The sequence below is a fragment of the Anabrus simplex genome, chromosome 1 (genome assembly GCF_040414725.1).
Source record: "Anabrus simplex isolate iqAnaSimp1 chromosome 1, ASM4041472v1, whole genome shotgun sequence".
Taxonomy (NCBI): Eukaryota; Metazoa; Arthropoda; class Insecta; order Orthoptera; family Tettigoniidae; genus Anabrus; species Anabrus simplex.
In genome coordinates, this window is record NC_090265.1 from 1,151,430,110 (window position 1) to 1,151,455,315 (window position 25,206).

The 25,206-nt window shown below is 37.9% G+C and overlaps 1 protein-coding gene across 1 annotated transcript in view; it reads left to right on the forward strand.

The window, feature by feature from the left end:
• The window catches only part of Arl8 (ADP-ribosylation factor-like protein 8), a 78,562-nt gene that overhangs the window by 33,505 nt on the left and 19,851 nt on the right, over positions 1 to 25,206 (forward strand). The window contains exon 3 of the mRNA XM_067137427.2: positions 16,662 to 16,823. Coding sequence (XP_066993528.1) covers positions 16,662 to 16,823 — 162 coding nt within the window. The remainder of the gene's footprint in view (positions 1 to 16,661; positions 16,824 to 25,206) is intronic.

Sequence of the window (25,206 nt, forward strand, 5' to 3'; positions counted from 1 at the left end):
TTCAGATATTGAACCAATCAGCATGCTTGTTACCCACAATGACTTTGATATTAATTAAAATTAACATTAGACACACTCCTGGTGACTTGATAACGACTCAGATAATTGCTATAACGTATTCCTTATTATTTCTCACTCTCAGACCTGTGGAAACCCATCAACTAACAGAACTGACTCCTCTATATCAATGTATTCTTCACGCAGATATCCATGTTGGTCAACCTGGGATTTTAATTCTGCGCGGTCCAGAATTCATATTAGCCACACCCTTGCTTCCTAATTGGCTGAACGCCCCTCATGGCCAAAGAATTCTACATGTGCCGAGATGTGCTAACTCCTGGTGAAGCTGAACATTTCCCATGGTCGCAAGCAAGCTTCGCGCAACTTACAGCAACTTTATGTCTCCATGGACTTCCGGTCTCAACTGTTCCGTGATCTGCCACTTTTCCAATGCCGGGCTGAAAACCACTACAATATAATTATTTAATATGGAAAATATATATCTGATTGTCTCTTATGGTCAGTCAGCGTACGGCTTACTAAGTCTGCAAACTGTAAAGTCGTGACGAGACAAAGTTTCCATCCATTTCAACTGAACTGATCATTATAGAGGAGGTAATGTTGCTTTCTTTTTCGGATGAGTTCTTGCAGATTTTTTTGCTTTTTATACAGCCTAATTGCATTGTATACATACAAATTGGACGAAATAATACTATATTAAAATGCTGTGTTTGTCATTTAACACCAACTATGTTATTAAATACATTAATTGAACATGCCACTTACCTGGTATTACCCAAACAAATTTATAATCCTACAGGAAAAGAGAATATGCTTTACTTATACCTGCAAATGTAACACTGGTAGTTTTCACAATACGACCATGGTAATACGAAAATCTCGCAAGTCACGGAAGAAAACAGTGACCATATAGTGCCAACTTGCATGACTAACAGTAACGATAAGATATTGTATCAGCAATTAGGATTCCTAAACTGTATGGTTAGTGACACTGAATTGAACCCAACAGTTAGAAAATAATTATAAATCACTACCTTCAATATTAACAGGAGTGAAAAGGTAAGGTTGTATCCTTAAAAAAAAATAAAGAAAAAAAGGAAATGATATTTGTTCGTGCCGTCGACCTCTGTAGATCTTTTGCCGCTACTTTCACCATATGATAGGAACCTGCATGTAAGTGGAATTGCAGAAGTGTAGAGTGTTGAATGTGAGGAAAGGAACATTAAGGACAACACAGACACCCAGTCCTCAGGCCAGGGGTATTAATCATTTTCAATTAAAAACCCCTGACCCGGCTGGGAATCGAACCCGGGGCCGCCAGGTGACAGGCGGACGCGTTGCCCCCTACACCATGGGGCCGGACCGAGGTTGTATCCTTAGTGTGTATAAGCTTACAAGGCAGGAAATATAAGCCTCTCACATTCCAAGTCCCTATCTTGATCTATTTTTTGGGTTTGCAATTTCTTTAGCCTTCCAGTCTTATATTTTTGGTGTAGTGCCTGGTTGCCTACACTAACCCGCCCGGTAGCCCATTTCTCATTGCCCGACCTGGACTCGGAACATCACCAGTTACCAGCAAGAGTGCTCAGCAACATTAATCCATTATTGCTTCCTTTCATGACATGTACACACTGCCTGATTCTATGCCGTTGACTGGTCAATCCAGTTCATCTGCCTTTAGGGATGATTTTTCATCCTGAGGGCAAGAGAGTGACCTGTCAGTCTAGGACTGATTTGGTTGCTTATCCCAGCAACCTCTTGGACCCCTTTTGCAGCTGCTCCTAACCTGAGAACAGATGCTGCCCAATGGAAATCAGTGGCATTTCCTCCACTGAGGGTCCGTCGCCCTGCTAGGAGAGCTCATCCACCCAAAGCTGTTGTCTGTCTTAGGGTGTCAGGTTATTTCCTGCTGCTCAACGCTAGCAGAGTTAGCCTCCTTCCAGACACTTAAGTGGAAATAAACTCTGTCTGTCATGATTAAAAAGATCAATAATACCATCATGGACACATTAAAACATCCACAGGCAGAAATTTACATTGACAACTGGATCTCACGATGTTAACTGATGAATCACTAACGCTTTAAAAAGATAAAAGTGTAGTATTTTCAGTCCCTGTAATGCCGATCTTCACTAAATACCTCACTCCTGCGTCAATCGGGGTGAAGATTTCAGGCTGATAATCATTCTTTCTGGAATATCTGCAAGCTTCTCCTCTGTTAATACCCTCCTTTTTGGTTTTCTCTTTTTATTAAAAACAGGGACCCTATTTCTCACCATTTCATGAATAACTTGAAATTCCCATTACAATAAAATACCAACCCTAATTCAGACTTTAACTGACATAAAGAAAGTCTAATAAAGCCTCATATCAGAAGATATATTAGACCTCAGGATCATCATCCATGAGCAAAAGTGGAAACCTCCATGGCGCACCCATTAAAACAACACACAAACAGACCCTTGTTACAATGTCTTAACAGCCACTGCTCACTAGAGCCAAAAGGTTACAATAATCTCCAATAATTAACCAAGAGATCACCCAAAAGAAAAAATGTGCTACTAGGAAAAGTCACACTAATCTCAATACATTTATCTCGCATTTCATAACTGCAACCAAGGGTAACAGACACACCATGAAATACACATGGATGAACCAGGCTAGACAGGAAGGATGAAAGGCCAGCAGGGCAGGACAGAATGCATTGCATGAGATAACCAAGAACTCTAAGGGCTAATTCAACCATCTGCTGGTAAACTAGATGGCAGCTATGCGGGAGGTAAACTATCCAGAGGGTGTAATTCAGCTGGTACTTTGGCTTGCGTGCTATCACCTCCACGTAAGTGCTAGGTGGCTACCCGGAGCTAGACACCGATATATGGGGTTGGCTAGACTGATTTTCAGCAACTTCTCGCTTTCAGCTGAGGTAGTATCTATTTTTTTTTTTTTTTTTGCTAGGGGCTTTACGTCGCACCGACACAGATAGGTCTTTTGGCGATGACTAGTATCTATTGTTAGATGTATGAAGATAATTTTGATTCCCTGCTGATTATCACCAACGAGCCTAATAAGGGAAATCTGCAGAGTAATGGATGATAATTTATATCAAACTTCCGTGAGGTTAATCTGCGAGGTTCAAAATAAATACCTAATTGTGCTTAAAATGTAGAGATTGCAACATTTAAATTTTCTTACGCAAGTTATAAGCTGTTGTGCAAGGCAGCATTTCGGAAAGTATTCTTGTAGTAGTCATCAAGGTGCTCGCTCCAAAATAGAATGTATGCAGGTTTTCTTTGTCTTTTTAATTTTAATTTATTTTTTGTTGGCCATCTGTGCTAAAACAAAAAAATGGTAAGCCGTTCTAATATACTGTGACACAAAATACTTCTTCTGATAGTGTGCAGACTTTTCACATACTTTATACAATACAGTTTTTCCATGTGTTGAAAAAATTACTTCCGGACTCATCAACAAATTTGTTCAGTTTGGCACTTAATGCTTAATTATCTTTGGCATAGTTTCAAATTGTAAACAGAAGTCAAGACATTTAATGACTTTTCTCCTCTATAGCTTTGTATTAATATGCTCATTATGAAAGCAGAGCCTATCCTTTATTGAGTCCAACAAAGAATGTCACCGGAAGTTTCATTCTATGTGAAAATTTTACTGTGTGGTAGCTACCTACTTAACAGACTTAACCCTTTATAGGGCAAAACTATTTTTATGAAAAATATCATAGGACGCATAATGTATATGTTCACTATTATCCTCCAATATAGTTTATATGTTTGAGATATATATACAGTTTGTAAAACACGGTTTATTCCTAAAAAAACTGAGGTCAAAAAATCGACCACAATCCATTTAGGGAAGTGGTTTGGACTTTCATGTTTTGTGGTTGATAAATAAACCATAAAAATAAAAGAATTAATTTGAACGTTTATTGTAATTTCCATGTATATTTCTGATATAATTGGACAATATATATTACTTGAAAATATAAAAAGAAGGAAAAAACCTTTTTACAATAACGTGAGCACTTTGTCAACACAAAATCAACTTGTGAATGTTGATGTCGTGATCGAATTCGAAGTCTGCACCCATTGTTCTATCTCCACTCAAGCCTAGTACTTCGTTGTCTGTCGAATATGTTTGCTTTGCCGCAGGAAATGGACGACAATCTTCAGCATTAGAATCGCCCTCCAAATCTGACTCAGAAGCTTGTTCTTCTGTTACTGTATCTAAAATATTGAGTAGTGCTCCCACATCCAAGCAATCAGGCCTCCTCGCCATGACTGTAGCCTACAAAAAATCAACAGTTTGATATAGTTTGATAACCGGGTGAACAATTATATAAACAGTTTTGTTGTTTCAGGAGTACATGCTGCGGAGTGAAACAGCACGCAATGATAAAGAATTTTGTGTTCACAAGGAATCATGGTGGCCAATGGAACACTTGACACCACCATAAACAAAATGCTATAACAAGTCAGCGCAACACATATGGCGACTATATATTTGTTGAACTGACAACATAGCGCAGATATTTATTTTGATAAGCACATGTTCCTATCTATCACTGTGAGTTTAGAATGAACATAAAAATTATGGCATGAATTCGAACAAAGTGAGGTTACGAATGCATGGCCTCTTTCTAGGATATATAACTAAAATGCTACAACATATGTTGTGCTATTTCCATGTAAATACGGTAAAACATACGTTTCAGATTACCTTAGAACCACTATATACAGGAATAAATGAAATATTATTGAATAAATTTAACTTACCTCATGAGATGATCTACTTCCATGCACAGTGGGTGAGCTGAATGGATTGTGGTTCAGTTTTCAACCACAATGTGCATTGCGCTCTACAAAGTGCTGCTCTCTGTTTACCAGCGCTTGGAAACACATTGTGGCTGATTTTCCGACCATAGAACGTTCCATGCCAGTAGCCTAACACCGTTAGGCTGATATTTATAATATAATGTAAGAGAAATTGAACCTGAAGTGGTGTGGTTGAAAATTCGACCACAAACCTATAAAGAGTTAAACTTGTTATGTCCTATTTTAGGAACATTGGCATTGTTAGACTTTACAAAATGAAATCTGTAATATACTCCTTATAGTCATCCTGTTGAAGAGTTGAAATCAAAGGTGTACTGCGACAATTAGATTGTCAGTGCGATTCCAAACATTGTTGAGAGACAATACAATAGCTTAGTTGTAACAGTTACTTCTTATTTTTACCAATGAAGCACTAAACTATAAAAACAAATCATGCATATTTATATTTTCATTATAGACCAGAGGTCCTCAAACTAGATGGGATTGTACTGCTCACTCATGGCTAAAAATTTAATGTACCCCCACAAAAAAATCCCTAAATGATAGGTTTAAAAATGTAAGTACCTGGCTAATTATTCAGGCATTTTTAATTGATTATAAACCATTCTTTTATAAACACATATAGTAAATAAGACGAGTTTGTGAAATTAAATACTGATACATTTTTATAACCCATCACAAGAAATTTAAGTTTGTGTCTGTATTAAGTATAACACAATGATAATAAAGTAACACGGGATACCCTTTTTGTATGGAAGTTTCATAAAACGCTAGATTTTAGCCTCGATATCCAATTCCCATCTATGCACTGATAACTGTGGCTCACTGCTGTCGCTTCTGGAAAAACCATATGTTCCATAACTTATTTATTTGCCATGAACTTGCCACCAGCATTCCTGCCCCAAATGAGTATCACAGATCATGTCAGTGTTTCCCGGGCTTGTAGGCTGTGGTCCAGGAGCATGTGATGGTCCTGTTGTTTCACCAAAGACTGCGTTCGGCATTATGAAGGGTGATATAGATGTTGATTCCCATAGAGAACCTGAAAATGTATAACGTCCAATAACGGACCAACTACATTGGTATTATTACTATCACGGGTTCCGGCCGACTTTGATAGCTGCGAAGCTCACAGTGGAATGGAGTGGTGTTGCAATTCCACCTCATTATATAGTGCAGGCTACAGTTCGCTGTTCGCCTTTTGGTCCGCCTTGCTGGAGGGACAGTCGCTAATTGGCTGTTCTTCGCAAATGCTAAGGAGCCCGATGTATGTCTACCTGCCTTGGCGGAGACAGGCAACTGATCACTCATTGCTTTTTCTGGTCTGCCATGGTCATTATGTCCCCCAGGATTTAAGGTTTTCAGGACTGGAAACCAGGCTTCGTTTACCCAGTCAGATTCCTCCTTACAGTTGAAGTTGTTGGTGTGCTTCAGTATCTCATTGGCTTCCCTTTGTAGCCAGGCGTGATATGATGCAGTAGTTGACAGTACTTTGGTGTTGCTGTACTGTATGTCATGGCCTGCTAGCTGCTGTTCAGTGACTGATGATCCTTCTGCTTGTCCCAGCCGGCTATGTCTGTTATGCTCCTTTAGTCATGTGGCGATGCTGCGTTTGGTAGTGCCTATGTATACCTGGCTGCAGCTGTATGGGGTCTTGTAGACACCTGCTATGAAAAGAGGCTGGTGCTTGTCTTTAGCACTTTAGCAGACCATTGTAGTTCCTGGAGTTTGACCTATATATGGTTTTTACCCCATCGGATTATAGTAGCCTCCCTATTCTGTCAGTTGTCTTCCCAATATACAGCAGAAAGGCTTTAGCTGCCGGCCGCTCCTCTTCTTTCTCCCTGGTTGTTAGACATCTGGGATGGAGTGCTCTCTGGATATCTTTATGGCTGTACTCATTAGCAAGTGGGGCCATATTGAGTTGGCTGAGCTCCTTGTTTAAGTGCTGAGGTTGACAAATTCTCCTTGCACGGTTGGCTAGCGTCCTAATCATTCCATATTTTTTGTCTTGGGTGGTGGTTGGACATCTTCTGAAGATAGTGGTCTGTGTGGGTTGGCTTGCAGTATACTGTGTGTCCGAAGTTTAAATCAGCCGTCTTCATTACCAGAACATCGAGGAAAGGGAGTTTTCCTTTGTTTTCTGTCTGCATAGTGAAAAATTTTCAACCGTAATGAGGAATCTGAACAGGTAAACAAAGCCTGGTTTCCAGTCCTGAAAACCTTAAATCCTGGAAAACATGATGGCCTCGGCAGATCAGAAAAAGCAATGGGTGATCAGTTGCCTGTCTCCGCTGAGGCAGGTCGATGTATGTAGGGCTCCCTAATGCTTAAATCATTGGCCGAAGAACAGCCAATCAGCGACCGCCCCTCCAGCATGGCAAACCAATAGGCGAGCAGCGCACCATAGCCTGCACTATATAATGAGGTGGAATTGCAACACCACTCCATTCCACTGTGAGCTTTGCTGATATCAAAGTCAGTCGGAACCCTTGATAATGCCAAACGCAGTCTTCGGTGAAACGTTGGGATCATCGCATGCTTCTGGACCACGGCCTACAAGCCCTGGAAACACTGATATGATTTGTAACACTGGCCCTGAAAGCCTCAATTGCTGTATGAGTACCACAAACACCATGATACCAAATTCCCTACAGCTACAACATATTCAAGGCTGGAGTAAATAATTGCACAGTTGTTATCTCATTGGCATTTTTCAGTTCCTCAGAAGTTAGAAGGAATGGGGATAAACCCTTCTTGATCACTAGTTAAGTCCTAAGGTTCTGATGATTACACTGGTTATATGCCTACCAGCAACATTCATTGTCTCATTCATGGAAATACATTTTCTTTCCCTTAGCTCAGTGGCAGATGTTTCTGATCATGTCTTCATAACGATTATTCATACATTTGTTTTCCAAATTGGGATGCACTTGGAATGTTTAGTATATGTCTCCAAAAATGCCTTTAAGTATCAGTTTCCTATCTTCATAAACCACCTCCTGGAGTGCCATACACAAATTCATTGAAAAAGCTGACTGCTTATTTGTTAAAACCAAATCATGTAACTCCGGGGTTTATCACTCTTTTACTGTGGCGTGCCATACGGGTTTGTAATGTCATGCTGAATCAAGTGCTCGCATGCGGTTCCACATTAATCTATACACCGCTTGCACACAACACTACGTGATAGTCCAGTTAAATATTTTTATTATTATTATTATTATTATTATTATTTTTTTTTTTTTTTTTGCTATTTGCTTTACGTTGCACCGACACAGGTATGTCTTATGGCGATGATGCGATAGGAAAGGGCTAGGAATGGGAAGGAAGCAGCCATGGCCTTAATTAAGTACAGCCCCAGCATTTGCCTGGTGTGAAAATGGGAAACCACGGAGAAACCATCTTCAGGGCTGCCGCTCCCAATTACTGGATACTGGCAGCACTTAAGCGACTACAGCTATCGAGCTCGGTAATTAAACATTTAAACTCCGATGTAATTGATGCAATTTTACTGACAATAATGAAGATTATTGAATAAACAGTTTTACAGTATTTATGTTTTAATTTGGAGCACCCAATGATTCAAATATGTATTAATAATAGGTAACTTTTTTTTTTCTATTTGCTTTACGTCGCACCGACACAGATAGGTCTCATGGCGACGATTGGATGGGAAAGGCCTAGGAATGGGAAGGAAGCGGCCGTGGCCTTAATTAAGGTACAGCCCCAGCATTTGCTTGGTGTGAAAATGGGAAACCACGGAAAACCATTTTCAGGGCTGCGGACAGTGGGGTTCGAACCCACTATCTCCCGATTACTACTGGATACTGGCCGCACAATAATATGTAACTAGCATATGTCTAGGTTATGTTAGCCAGGCGGTCTGTAAAAATTGCAGGGCGGTGCACCCATTATAAAGGTCCTAGGGAGAACAAACCAAACCAAACCCCATGGCACAACAGCCCCGAAGGGCCTTGGCCTACCAAGCGACCACCGCTCAGCCCGGAGGCCTGCAGATTATGAGGTTTACATTAAGAAAAATGGGTAAGGGTTTCACCTATTCAATACTTCAAAGTTGTGAAGTTATTAATACGTCACATATTTATTTGACCTCATTATTTGGACCGGTTTCGGCAACTATACTTGCCATCATCAGCCTAAGAAAATTGTTACAAGGCATTCTGCAAACTACACTAACATAATTTTAAAAATTTATATATGTACAATTTGTTCTTAAACTAAGTTTTTGTGTTGGGTATACACCATAAAAATATGTATATTTAAAATACAAAGACTGGAATAATTCTTATGAGAATCAATACAAGTCATATATATTATACAGTCTTTTGAATCCTTTTGAACATATTGTTTTTTCAAGAAATCTCGGCCATCAGTCTACAATTCTCAAATTTATGCATACTTATGGATACAGCTATCAAAATATAAGATCATTATTACGTGACACATATACTAATATAATTTAATTTACTGTATCCACACAAGATATTAGTCACTATACTCTAGATAGTATCAAGGCAAACTCGGAACATTCTACACAGGTTATCAACATATATTCTAGGAGGAACTGTTTTTATCAACAGTTGGTTCTGTAATCTGATTTTCTCTCACATATAATGACTTTTAATATTCTAATCAGCCAATTTTACTGTCTGTTAAATATAATTTTAAAAATGTTTATAATTTGATAAGGCAAATTAAATGCCTTTGATGTCAAATTAAGATGTTTTGATGAAGATTTTTTACAAAAACTCAATACTGTAATCAACCTGTATAACATCTACAAGGAATTTGACAACGTCATTTACTATTTTTATATTCAAAAGATTGTATAATATTTATGACTTGTATTGATTCTCATAAGAATTATTCCAGTCTTTGTATTTTAAATATACAAGTATTCTGTAAAAGTGTTTTAATTTATGTGCAGTCCTAAGCAACTTGATTATTCAGACAAGTGATGATAGTACCTAGTACTTGGTTTTTGCCTATATTGAATGTATGATATGGCTTTTGGGGGTGAGTGATCCTACCAGGCAGTATACCATTGTCCAGTGGGACATCAGAATGTCCTGGTCTTTTAACATAATTATTGTCATAATGACTGTGATGTGCTGCCAGTTCCATTCCTGAAACATTTGGGTATTTCCTATGTACAGAGTTTATCAGGGTCATGTTTGCTTAACCTACTGTTATATTTGTTCTTTGTATAGGACTTCAGTAGTCAAGATTATCATGTTTAACTCGGATAAGTCCCTTTTCAGTTACTTGTTTTCCATTTAATAATAATGTATACATTTTTACAATTTGCTGTACTTCGCATCTTTAAACTGTTCAAAGTTGACAATACGGGCTAAATATGTCATATATTACTTGTACAGATAGGTCTTATGGCAATGATGAGATAGGAAGTGCCATGGCCTTAAGGTATAGCATCAGCATTTGCCTGGTGTGAAAATGGGAAGCCACAGAAAACCATCTTCAGGGCTGCTGACAGTGGGATTCGAACCTACTGTCTCCCAAATGCAAGCTTACAGCTGCATGAACCTAACTGCACGGCCAACTGGATCCCTGAGGTTGTCCAATTCCTTCTACGATGCCTCTCGTAGTAGAACATACAGTTTATAAAAATTAGCCTTATGAAAATTGTAACTTTCAACCACTTGAGGTTTAATGGAAGATTCATGTTCGTTTAATAGATAATTCAACTGACAGAGTTGATGAGTTCATTGCTTTCAAAACTAAAACAAGCCTCGGATGTAAAAGTGTTAAAGTTTGACAGACATGACAACTCTTGATGCAACTCAGAAACTTATGATGGCCAACAACCTAAAGCTCATTGGAGATGCAGGAAGAGGCCATCATTAGACAGGAAGAAACAGCTCAGAATTGGAACCCTCAATATTTTCACCCTTACTGGTAAATGCAAAGAAGGGGCCGATGACCTTTGATGTTAGGCCCCTTAAAACAACAGGCATCATCAAATGCAAAGAAATTGTAGACCTCATGGACAGATGCACAATCGGGATTTTAGGGGTGAGTGAAACGAAATGGAAAGGTTCAGGAAGGAAAACGAAATACATTACAGAGAATATGTGCTACTTTGCAAGATATCGCAAGACATTGATTGCCAGCACACCCAGCGGTCAGGCCTTGCTTTAGGAAGACAGGGTGTAGTAATGATACCGATCAGCTGGTGTTGTGCGAAATTTTGTTTTGGGATTTATATTAAGACTAAGCTTTTTGTGGAAATTTATTTTATCCGTGGACAAAAAGTTTTTGAAATTACTGTACAAACAGACAAGCACTGTTTTTGACTGCAATAACTTGGAACTTGTGAGGCTATCGAAATCTTTGTTTCAGCTTTCCTGCATTGAAAGACCACCTAAAATCCTTTTTCTTGAATGTGCTCTGCTGCAGTATTGAAAATATACAAGTGTTTATTGCTATGTAATTGAGTGCTCACAAGGACACATTAGTAAATGAATTATTTGTGGGTAAAGACATTGAATGCATATAATAGTAGATTTACAGCAGGAGTTCACAACTGAAATATCAGTTCAGTCAACTACTTGTGAATTCATAAGTAGCATATTAAAACTTATTGACTCTATTTGACAATTAAGAAATGGAACTGGTATATTTCTGGACTTATAAAAAGCTTTCTGTATAGTATCAGATCAGTATTATATCATTATTCCTCTTCTTCCTGACTTTTCCCCCAATCTATTGGGGTTTGTGTGCAATATGAATTTGGCCTAGTTTTACAGCCGGATGCCCTTCCTAATGCCGCCCTTCTGTGGAGGAATGTATTCATCACTATTGTGTGTTCCGTAGTGGTTAGTAGTGTGGTGTATTGTGTGTGTTTATGAAGAGAAGCATAGAAGTGTATTAAGATGAACATAAATAGCCAGTCCCCGAACCAGAAGAATTAACCATCTAGTTAAACCTAATTGGGAATCAAACCTGGGGCTCTCTGAATTGAAGACCAGTATGCTGACCATTCAGGCAAGGAGTTGGACAAATTTCATATCATTGACCTAAGAAATAAGTGGATTGAATCATACCTTGAAAGGTGGGAATAAATTTTCTGCTTTACGTGATCAGAAAGAGCAGTTTGCTGAGTGAACACTTTTTGAGCATTGTTGAAACGAGACCTTTTTTTATTATTTTATTTTTTTTATCGGATACTAGCTGATGTACCCGTGCTTCACTAAGAATTGCATACTATGTTACATACTAAATTCTAGGTAAAGTAATGCACATGGTGTGAGTAAGATTTTATTAAATTGCATAGTTCATAGTGTTACCCGAGGAACACGGCGGGGAGGTCACCATACATAGTTTCTCATGTGAAGACCATGTTAGGGAATTTTCATTGTAATGGCAGGCTCCTTTGGCTACTGCCAGTCACACTCAAGTTGCAGAGTTTTCATTATGACAGGCCCCCCTTGCTTACTGGAAGTCACAATCAGTTTGAACATTTTCCATTATAATGGCAGATACTCGCTCTCCACCTTTTTATATCCTCAGAAAGACTATGTGTGGTTTTCCCAAGGTCCTAAAGGATCTGTTAATGGACAGAAAAACAACATGACAGCAGTATTGACACAATCAAGCATTTTGTAATATGCATAAGTACAGATTCAAAGGAAAAATTAATACCATGGTTTATTATGGGTTAATGGGCCTGCAAATAGATATTGTGTGAAACAGTTCCCTAAAGAACAGTATGTTTCCAAGACATATATATATATATATATATATAGAGAAAGTTAAGAATTGGGAAGGCTGTGATTGAGTGCGAGGTAAAACGATCTGTTATATTAGTACAATGACAACTGACAGTGTGTTTCTGTTTTGTTTTTGCCATTTGTTTGATCTATTCATGTTCCTTGCCAATCAAAGGCATTTAAAATAAGAGAGACTCACACAGCACTAGTGTAAGGTCCTTGAATTGAAGCAGCGTTAGTCTTATGTAGTTTGTACTTGGTTACTGCGGGAAGTAAAAGAAGAGAGCATGAGTGGGCGCTGTGAATCGCACACAAATATGTGTAACTGTTCTCGAATTAAATGGTGCAGCTTCTGCCATTTTGTGGATTACTTTATTCGTTCAAAGTAAGGACTCTTAAAAGTATATAGCAGAACATAGAAAAGCATTCTTTTCTTGAAATTAATAGTTTTGAAGAAAATTCATATAAACTTTATTTTAGCAAATCGAATTTTAAGTAAACCCGCGCTGCTGCAGTGTATTATAGGACCAATGGTTCAGGCAGCTTATTCAGTTTTAAGGGTCCCGAGCATATGTTTTCCTCTGACTTGCTTCACATTTTCTTTCGCTACATGACTGCTTAAGAGATGGTATGATAGTAAAACACAGAAAAGCATCTTTTTCTGGAATACTGTTAGAATAACAAAGGAAATGCTTACAGAATTTTTTTTCTGGGAATTATGAATTCAGGTACATTCGCTGACTCCATTATTCAATAGGACTAACCATTTAGGCAGGGTATTCATTTTTAAGGGTCCTAGGCATATATTTTGCTTTGACTTGCTTCACATTTTATTTCCCTACGTGGTCCCTTTAAGATACACTATAATAGTAAGTTGCCCATATGCTAACCAAAGGTTCCAATTATATGCTTGCCAAACTTGAGCATGGTCCATCAAGTAGTTTTTATGTCAAAGAAACCAAGACAAAGAGACTAAAGATAAAGCATGAGCCAAAACATAGTAAACCTTTTTTTTTCTCTCAAACTATTAGAGATGCAAAGAAAATTCACATAAACTTATTTCTGGGAAATTGAATTACAAGTATGCATTCTGTTGTTCAATAGGGCTAACCATTTGGGCAGCATATTCAATTTTAAGAGTCCCAAACATATGTTTTCCTTTGAATTGCTTCACATTTTCTTTTGCTACATAGCGCACTTAATAGATATCGTGATAGTAAGCAGCCAGCATGTTAATAAAAGGAATCAGTGATAAGCATGCCAAATTTGAGCACCATCAGTCAAGTAGTTATTACGTGAAAAAACACGGACAGGCAAACATAACAAACTTTCAGATTTATTATTGCTGCCATTTATTCCTTCATAACAGTTCTCACGAGAACCCTTTGATATTTTGGAATGATACATAGTCCATGTTACCCGGAATTATATTATCTTTCAAATAGAGGAAGAAATTTCAAAATTGGTCCAAAAGTTTCTGAGATTATCCAGTACATAAGAACAAACTCACAGTGTCTCTCTATATATTAGTATATATACGAGGCATGTTTTTTAAGTAAGGTCCGTTTGAAAATAAGTACACAACGAAAGGTTATTTAAAAAAAATAAAGTTATTTTCAGAAAGTACATATTTCACTCTATTTTTCGACATAGTTGCCAAGTTTGTTCAAACACTTATCATACCTCGTAACCAATTCTAAAATACCTCTTCATAGAAACTTGCCGCCTGCTCCGATAACCAAGAGTTCACTGCCATTTTCACATCGTCGTCGTCATTATAATGGTTGCCACTGAGGTGATGTTTGAGGTGGAGGAACAGATGGTAATCGCTCGGCACAAGATCAGGACTGTAGGGTGGGTGGTTTAAAACTTCCCAGCCAAAACTGTCCAATAAATTGCGGGTCTGACCTGCAGTGTGAGGTCTTGCATTGTCATGGAGAAGGACAATTTCCTTTGTCAGCATGCCGCGTCTTTTGTTTTGAATCGCTCTGCGTAGCTTTCTCAGGGTTTGGCAGTATGCTTCTGCATTGATAGTGGTTCCTCATTGCATGAAGTCGACCAACAAAAAACCATGCCTATCCCAAAACACCGATGCCATGATTTTGCGCTGGGACAGAGTCTGTTTGGCCTTCACCTTTACAGGCGAGTGTGTGTGTGTCTCCATTCCATGCTCTGTTGCTTCGATTCGGGCGTGGTATGCGAAACCCATGTTTCGTCTCCAGTTACGATCTGACTCAAGAAGCTGTCACCTTCTTCATCATAACGAGTCAAGAACTTCATTGCACGCTCAAATCTTTGGTTTTTGTGGTCCTCTGTTAGGAGTTTCGGGACCCACTGGGAGCACAGTTTCCTAAACTTTAGGTGTTCAGAATCAATTTTGTAAAGCACTGATCTCGACACATCAGGAAATTCGTTTGAGATACCTGTTATTGTGAAGCGCCTGTTCTCACGAATCTTCGCTTCAACTGAAGCCACCAAATCGTCTGTAATCAAAGAAGGGCGACCGGAGCGGTCCTCATCATGGACATTGTCACGGCCACCTTTGAATTGTCGTGCCCACTTACGCACTTTGCTTTCACTCATAACAGTATCACCGTACACTTCACAAATCTGTCGAATTTCTGCAGCAGACAGGTTCCTTGCTGACAAAAACCATATCACTGACCGAACCTCACACGCAACGGGCAAGTTGATAGTCTTAAACATTTTGAAAGCACAGAACAGAACCGTACAGGTTAGGTACAGAGCTGAAATTGAGCACAGTCGTTCCCGAGGCATGCCGGTACACGATGCACGCGCTCGTTGCGATATGCGCGCGAACTACTAGTGTCCACAACAAAACGGGCCTTACTTAAAAATCACACTTTGTAGGTAGATCAGGATGATGGTTATCATTCAGTTTGTTGCTATTTACTCTTAAAACGATTGTTTGAATCTGTAAAAGTATATACTTCACTACTGTTCATACCAAGAATAATGTCACTCCAAAATATTGTTTAAAATGATCAGTTGGTTATGAATGATAATTTAGAAACAAAATATTTAGGGCTATCAATTCAACAAGCTGTCTCATATGGAACAAACATATTCAAAATCTAAATTATAACTTAAGTAAGAGCCATTGCATCTTACAAATTTTAATTCCTCCATAAGTAAATAAACTTTAATAGTTTCTTACTTCGGCTATTTTTGTTCTCACCCCCAGGCGTGGACTTATGCTCTAGACTATTGCCTGAAGCATCAAGTGCATTCAAAATCGTAAAGGGGCTATTAGAATTGTAAAGATCTGGAATTTTGTAGGTCCTTTTTAAAGATATGGATGCTCTTCCAGTACCTTCCCTTCATAGGCTATCCTTGACACACTTCCGTTTTTCAAAAAAATAGAGTTCTCTTAAGGCAAAGTACCCATTTATATACAACTTACATGTGGAACTCTTCAGAAGGAAAAATAAAAAAGAAACTACAGTAAGTAGCTTTACTAGATAGAGACCACTAAAATATAAGTATTTTAAGTCATTAGTCAAATTTACAGAATTACTGTTTTTACTTAGAACTGTATAGAACAATTGAGATTAAAGCATAAAATGTAAATACTGTAGTTGTATTGTTAATTTATTTTGATATATCATTATGTAGCCTACTTCACTTCTTGTACTGCTACTTCTTCATGTAAAGAATTTATTGTATTTACTTTCATTAGTATTTTTTAACCCTCTTTCAATACATTACCCTGTTTTGATTATACTTTTTTCCTTGTGGCAGCCTTTTTATGGAGGAAGTTGTAATAAATAAATAAATAAATAAATAAATAAATAAATAAATGAATAAGCAGATGGGCCAGTAGATGGATGAATCATTAGTTACTTGCATATTGGTTTTGCATCATTTCCATATCTTCACACTTTTCTTGACATTGTAATTCATGATAGCGTAATTGAAATACCATACTTTTGTTGAGTCTTTTAATTCTTTTATTGTACCTTCTTCGTTGCTTGCAAATAACTGTGATTGTGGCCTCCTCCTCTTTTATTTTTAGGTATATGGTGGATGCTGCCGATCCTGAGAAGATAGAGGCATCTAGGAATGAGTTGCACAGCCTTTTGGACAAACCGCAGCTGACAGGAATCCCTGTCCTGGTGCTGGGGAACAAGAGGGACCTGCCTTATGCTCTAGATGAGACTGAACTTATAGAAAGAATGTATGTTGACTTCACGAAACAAACAGTAGTATTATCCCCCTCTGTGTGTGTTGGATTTTTCAGAAAATTCTTATCATTTACTTAGATTAAAATTAAACTTTTTTTAGAGTTTAAGAAAAAGTATTTATTCATCCGAATGTCTTCCATATTGTTTTCTTTGAAATTTCTTTGAGGAATAATTCTCTCTGTATAGATCTTGCTTACTTGAAAGTGAAGGTATCATCCAAAGCACAGAATTTAGCAGGGACTGAAACAAGTCATCAGTGGTTAGGTGGTGTGTATGGCAAAACAACCCAGCCGTTGCCACGCATCTTCTGTTGAATATTGCCATAAAATGTATTTCTCAAAGTGCAGGAGTCTGACCCTAGGATCCTTTCTGGACTGACCGACTGGCTTTATAGCATAGTTGGTTAGGTGCTTGCATTTTTTGCAAAAGTTAGAGGGTCTTTAAATTTCTTTTTTCTCAGACTGACTGTCAGAAAAACATTAAATGAACATCGCCATCATGCTCTGGAAGTGAAAATAGCTTGGCTTACTCAGTAGACCTTTAAAAATGTTTGAATATGGAAGACCCTGGTATCCTGTACTAAATTGTCATAAAAGATACGTCTTTTTTATCAAACTGACTGTCAGAAAAATATTAAATGAACATTGTTATCATGCTGTGGAAGAGAGAATTACTTGAAAGCCATAGAAAGAAGGGATCTTGAATGTTCTGTTCTGAACTGTCACAGGATATAAACTTCATGGTTTTGATCCATATTGAATTGTGATCACAATAATAATTATTAAATTAATGTTGTAATGGCCCACCTTTTTCAATACTATAATATGCAATATTATTGAATTACATAACTAAACTAGGGACTAGTTTTGGCCTTGGCTGGCCATCTTCAGCCTTAATGTAATACATCTAATAACTAAACAAATGTACAAACACACAATTGACATAAAAACTAATGTACAAACATACAAATAACATTAAAATCTGGGATGAACTATGTGTAAAATCTGAAAAATAAATTAGGCTCTAAATTCTTAGCATTTGGAATATGCTCATCATCCAGACTCTTTCTTGTATTAATATTCATAGAATTGTTAGTTCCATCACTGCTAATCATTACAATTTCAATGCAAAACGGGAACTGGGAAATGTTGATTCTGTAGTCAGATCATCATTCACCAAATCTACTTGAGTGGTGTTAGCAGTATGCAAGCCACTGGACACCACGGTAAATAACCACCAGCTGATTCAGAACTGCTAGATGGTGTTTTCACATCGACCAACGTAAATAAAATGAAATGTTCCCGTAGTGCTTGTTAAAATCATGCTGAAATGTTGTTGGACATTGTCAGGACGGCACATGAAGATATGGTTAAAACTGACACATTCTTAATTTGTGGCTGGTATAAATTCGGAATTCATTGCAGTGTCCATGAAGTTAACCTGAATAAATTGTAGGTAAAATTAGTTTGATAGTTTTCCAAATTAGGAGTATACAGGATTATTTGTAACAGTTGTAATTCTTCCTACATCAGACAGATTGGGAGGAATTTTAATATAAGGTACTCGGAACACGTCAATGCCCTTAAGTACAATAAATTTTCAGCTATAGGACAGCATGTGCATGACTATAGTCACAAATTCGCAAACATAATACAAGATATGGAAATTCTCAAAATCATCAACAAAGGACCCCTTCTTAACATTACTGAAAGCTGCTTCATACATATAGATCAATATTGTAACCCGAATCATAATCTTAATGACATTTCAGAAAAGCCAAATATCCTATTTGACCTTCTAATTCCCATTTTTAGAAACGTCAAACCAACAAGTCATAATTGAGTTTTTCATAATATTCACAGCACCTTTCCTCAGCAGCCATCTCTTTTCCCACATCCTTCGGCCCCTCCTTAATTCCTCCCCTTCCCTCTCCTTTCCTTGACCTCTCCCCTTGTCCCACCCCCTCATCCCTTGCCCCGCCTCTCTCTCCTTGACCCGCCCCTTCCTTTTCCTTTGAATCTCACAACCGTTAGTATGAGGCACACAACAATACACCACGCACCACATGCCGCAATGAGAGGTCTCATATAACCTATGCCATTTGACTATAGTTCAGTTATTATGAGTTTTGACTTGACGTTTGAGCGCTGCCTTTTGGCGGAGGGTAAGTGAATTAATCAACAGTCAGTCATAGACAGCTGATCGCTCCGATAGAGCACGTTAGACTCCAGTTGCGGTTAGCAGTGTTGTCGATTTGTTGTTTACTGTAACCACGTGCTATCAGCTGTGTGTTGTATTGTGCTCAGTTCTTTTCACGGTCTTTGTGTGTCTTTGTGCTAGGTTGTTGTTCGTTTACATTTTGCAGTGTAGAGTTTATAAATGTATTGTTTAGTATTTTTAATAGTATAGCGCGTTATATTGTTGTAAATAGTGTGTAACAGGTGATCTATTTTATATAGTAGTGTAGTTTAACATTTCGTTCGGTAGTTATATAGTAGGTTAATTTTAGGCCCGTGTGTGAATTTGATGTTCTGCCATGTCGACACCTACGTTTAAGGATGAAGCTCCCAAGAGAAGAAAGCCCTTCGGGCGAGGTACTCCACTAAGGAGCCAGGCCCGGGAAATTGATTGTAATGTTAGGGAGTCATTCTTGACAAAGCACCAACAATGGCAGCTAGAAAGAATGAGTTGGTTAAGTGGTTGAAGGAGCACAATATTTTGGTTCGCGATGACATGGGGAAGGGGGATCTTGTGCATCTCTTGAAACAAAACAAGCCCCAGTACCCAGTTTATGTGGTGGATAGCCAGAAGGAACGGGCATAAAGTAGTTCAGACGATTATGTTGAAAACTTTATTATCTCTTTAGGGTCAAGCGAGAGTGAAACCTCAACAGATGATGGCAATGCCGATAGTGACTGAGAAATGAGTGGTATATTCGCTTTTTAGGATTATTTCCTTCGTTACGGGAAACTGAATCTAACAGCAACGCGAGATCTTCTACATGGTGAGTAGAAATTTAATTTAATTTTCTCACGGTTTATCTGTTCGAGCATTGACATATTTTTATCTTGTAGCCTTATCCTAAATGTATTGTGCACTATTGATCTTACATGAATCATGTATGTTGCTACAAAGAATAACCGATTATGGACTTATATTCCAGTATTTACATTTCTGTTTGTGTTGTGTATTGTAAATCAGCTGTTTGTATTCGTGGCAATTTGGCACCACCGGCTGACTTCCGGCTAACTGTCAAGTCGAAACTCATAAAAACGGAACTATAACACGCTCTCTCTCTCTCCTTCTGTTCATTAATTTTATCTAATTTTATCTATCATTTATTCATGTTAACTTCATGGACACTCAATGAATTGCAAATATGGCAGCCACAAATTAAGAATGTGTCAGTTTTAACCATATCTTCATGTCCCATCCTGACAATGTCCAACAGCATTTCAGCATGATTTTAACCCCTCAGCGTCGCAGCCATTTAAAGAGCTTCCTACCCCGCGGCCAGATGAGATTTCAAAGACGAGCAACTGAAATACATTGATTCGCTTAAAGCGTTGCTACACGTAGAAGAGTAGCCTGATATTTACAAAATTTGGAATTCCTTATGATAGAACTATGTACATGCAGGTAATTACATAATTGTTAATATTTCATTAGTAATTTAGTTTCATGTGATGGAGTTCTAAGCACTCTTCAAGACAGAGACCCAAGTTACACTCCTGGCAGCAGTACACCGACGTCTTCTTTTCACCATGTTTTTTACACACAAACGTCTCTGAGGTTTGGATTTCTCACTCTTGGGTGCTAATATCCTGATAAAATGTCTTTCCTGCAAGCTTGGAACTGTATTATCTGATGGGCGCCGACCTTGAATATTTCGTTCCCTGCCTGAGCGAGCGTATTTTGTAACAAACGCTCCACCTGCTGAACCCGATAAGATGACTACTCAATGTTTGTCCCTGTGACATGTCTGAATATTGTTAGAGAATTTAGGAATCAGAATTCTCTGTTGAAAACTTCCCTTTGACCAGTATAATAACTCCTACACAAAATTTCCAAGTACTGGTCCCTCCTCATTGTCACTCTCATCATTTACAACTGCCACATCATCTATTTCATTATCACTGCTGCTCATAGTGTCACTACTATTTCCGACTAAACTTTCATCTGAATTATACAATATTTCAATCACATTACTGTCAGTCAAACCACAGCTGAGCGTGACGCATCACACTGACTGATGAAGCTGCAGCGAGACCGAAAGCAGCAGGACGAAACTGAATGTGGGGAATAACATTTATGGCGAAACAAACCAACTCAATACATATTTCAGATAAAAGGTTGAGACATCGTCTTTCAAGTGAGATATATACCATGAACAACTGGTTCTCGTATCGTATGACAGAAAGCAGCACTAACTCATGCCTACACAGAGCGCTCCTGGAGAGTTACGAAAATATTACAAGCCGAGAAATAAAGACAAATATAATAAATAAACCGCACTCATAATTTAAAATTAGAGCAAAGAACATCACGCGATAAGACAAACTTCTCAGATCATTATTTCTTATTTTATTCCGTGGAAAAGAATGAAGCAAACAGACTTTTTTTTAAAGCAGAGATTGGTGCTCAGACTTACTTGACAAATACTTATCCTTGAAAAAACCACTGCATTTTAACGATTTTCAATTCTTATTTACAACAGTGTTAAACCCGAAAATGTATTCTTGGAAACAAAACAATTTGCATATCCATAACACCAAAACTCTTCGCGCTATAGCCATAAATGCAAAACTGTGTATAGGTCTATACCATGTATAGAGGTCGGCGCTAAGGGGTAAACAAGCACTACGGGAACATTTCATTTTATTTACGTTGGTCGATGTGGAAACACCATCTAGCAGTTCTGCGTCAGCTGGTGGTTATTTACAGTGGCATCTAGTGGCTTGCATACTGCTAAAACACCACTCAAGTAGATTTGGTGAATGATGATCTGACTACAGAATCAACATTTACCAGTTCCCGTTTTGCAATTGAAATTGTAATGATTAGCAGTGATGGAACTAACAATTCTATGAATATTAATATAAGAAAGATTCTGGATGATGAGCATACTCCAAATGCTAAGAATTTAGAGCCTAATTTATTTTTCAGATTTTACACATAGTTCATCCCAGACTTTAATGTTAATTGTGTGTTTGTACATTAGTTTTTATGTCAATTGTGTGTTTGTACATTTGTTTAGTTATTAGATGTATTACATTAAGGCTGAAGATGGCCAGCCAAGTCCGAAACTAGTCCTTAGTTTAGTAACGCAATTCAATAATATTGCATATTATATTATTGAAAAAGGTCTACCATTATGAAATTAATTTAATAATTATTACTGTTCTGAACTGGCCATGAAGATATGACTGCCTAGGCAAACTTGAACTTGAAGTCCAGGCATCAATCAACCAAACAAGATGCTAGTCTCATTCTAAAGATTCGCTGCGTACGTTTCCATTTTCACGTTCGAGTTTTAGTTGCCATGTGCTTTGCAACTATCCTCTTTGGTTATCTGGTTATTGCCATAAATTTCAGTGTAAGTATGTACCAAGTGGTTTGAAATTAATCTCATTGCATCCTCTTAAGTATGTTATGTTATCTTTTCAATAAGAAAGAAGTGAAACTAAAAGAAAAAGGACTGTACATTTTTTAATAACTAAAGCATAAGTATTCATGCTTCCTTCATGGATGCAGTGAAAGTGAAGCAACATGTTCAGTGTGTGATAGTTATGTTAATGTTGAATATAAAGTTATTGGTGACTTGGAAGGACATGTTAAGAGAAAAACACACAAAGAGATGGTGAGAACTAGTTCAATATCATGTTTAATGTTATCACTTGTCACTCCCAAATATTCTCCAGATCAGAGGTGCTCACCTGGGGCCCGTTGAGGCTAGCCCAGTGCGGCCGGACTGATGTGACGTAAATGCGGGCAGGTTACGTAGCTAGCATGCGTCACAGTGAAGCAAGAGAGCAAACACACTTTGCAGGGGAGGAAACAGTAATGTTTGTCATTACGAAGCTCTTCTCCACTACTCAGCGAAATGCTGAATAGGGTACAGTATTCAATTATAAAGGTACAGGGTTTAAGCATACAAGCTATGATTTACAATTCCTTGGATGGGAATGACAGTAATTCCATTTCTTAAAAAGTAACATTCCTGTTATTCATTCAGCAAAAAGTAAAATACTTACATAATTCAACAAGCTTACTGCTTGAATTTGCACAGTGTTGTAGTGTTGTTTGAATTTCCCTGTTCACTGAATTTGGAAATACAGTAGAAGTCCGATATAGCGAGTACGGCATATAACGAGAACCCCGTTATACCGACAACTTTTTTCTGTCCCTTCAAAATTTCTATATTAAACTGTGTATTATCCTTCGGTTACAGTGAGAGCCCTATCATTGACGCATCCGTTATTACGAGCGATTAAGCATGCGAGAATTTTTGTTATCGATATTTATGCCCCCGCCCGCGATTATGTTGCATATAATCGATTATCTTTGCTATGTCCACTAGCGAGTTTTCTCCTTGACATTTGAAGGCGATGTCGGAATCGATTAGTAATACCCGTCGACTGTTGTTCTGTAAAGAAAATTTGAATTGAAAGAGAACATATTTTCGTAATACATGCGTAAATAACGTGTCCGATAACAGTTCTACACTCATTTAAAATGAAGGCTGATTAAACGATCGCTTAATTTTAATGATAAATACTGTAATCAAGTAAAAATGGGATACACCTCCTAACCCACCTTAAACTACCCCTCCTTCATTTCCCTATCTTATCTTTCCTCATTACCATCTAACTTCAATTTTCTTTTATTCTTTCTCTTATTTCACTATCACTCTTCCTCGTTTAATTTATTCTCCTCTTTCAAAAAATTTTTGTCTTGCGCCAACTTCGACTACTTCAATCATAACCTAAAAATTTTTTTAAAATAGCGCACTGTGCATATAAGTTTTCATTTGTTTTCCGATATTGCGCTTTTTACTACATTTTTTTCTTCTCTCTACAATTGTTTTTACAAGTCAACTGTTTACCAAGATCTTAGCTGGAGTACGGGTGCTCATTCGGTTATACTAATTGGCATCGTATACTTTTATATACGTACTTGGCTTCCCGCAGCCGTGACAGGTTCTGGACCTTCGAAACTTTCTCCACTCTACTTTGGTGTTTGGCCGCAGCGCGTGACCTTGAGTGTGCCACGTAGTCACCGGGAGCTGGCGGCTTTCTTCTACAGATCTGTTCGTCTGCGAATTCAAGCCTTTTTGATCTTCGCAATTTGATTGTTAATGTTGTGACTTTGTGCAGAACAGAATGTGATGTCGTGTCTTTGTGCCTAACAGTGAAAAACTGACCTCCAACATTCTTAAACATTTTACATGTTTTTTATGGCTGATGATGACCTAGACTAAGGTCGAAACCGGTCCCATTTAAATAGAAATGTGATTGCTACGTTTCTTTCTTTTGAGTATTGAACAGGTTGAACCTCCAGTTATTTAATTTTTAACATATGGCAGAGTGCGTAATTGATTTCAGAGGTTAGTTTATATTTTCTTGCACCTAGTTAAATTACGGAAAGGTTATTATCATGTAAATTTATAGCGAAAAGGTTATCATTTCTCTACTGGCGCTTAAGTATGTTTTCATCATAGGCCTATGTATAGTACGGTTAATTTAGGATAGGTGACGCTGTTTGAATAAGGAAACTGAAATGTTTGCCGCAAATTGCGATCGATCATCTTTGGTACGGTATAGTTTTCTCATTTGTGCATTTGCGAGCTCTCTCGTCGACATTTGAAGGCGATGTTGAAGTAGTTTAGTAATACGGTACCCAACGACTGCTGTTCTCTAAAGAAAATTCGAAATGAAAGAGGATAAGTTTTCGTAATAAATGCGTAAATAACGTGGCCGACAGCAGTTGTCAACTCATTAAAAATAACGGCTGAAGTAAACAATCTCTTAATTTTAATGTTATGTACTGAAATTAATTTAAAATGTGATACCTCCAGATATGGCAGTGTAGGCCTACATCACTGATTTCAGAGGATAGTTCATATTTTCTCACATCTAGCTAAATTTTGGAAAGACTATTCACATGCAAATTTTTAGCGAGGATAAGTCGGCTCTACATGCATTTCAAATATGTTTTCACGACACATATACGGTTAGGTTAGGTTAGGTGAAGCCATTTGAAGAAGGAAACTCTGGAGTGATACTATATTTCTCCGAATCCAAGACGATGTTTTTCCCCTCAGAATCTCATGCAAAAAAATCAAGGGTTGTCTTCCATTCGCGGCCTAACAGGAAT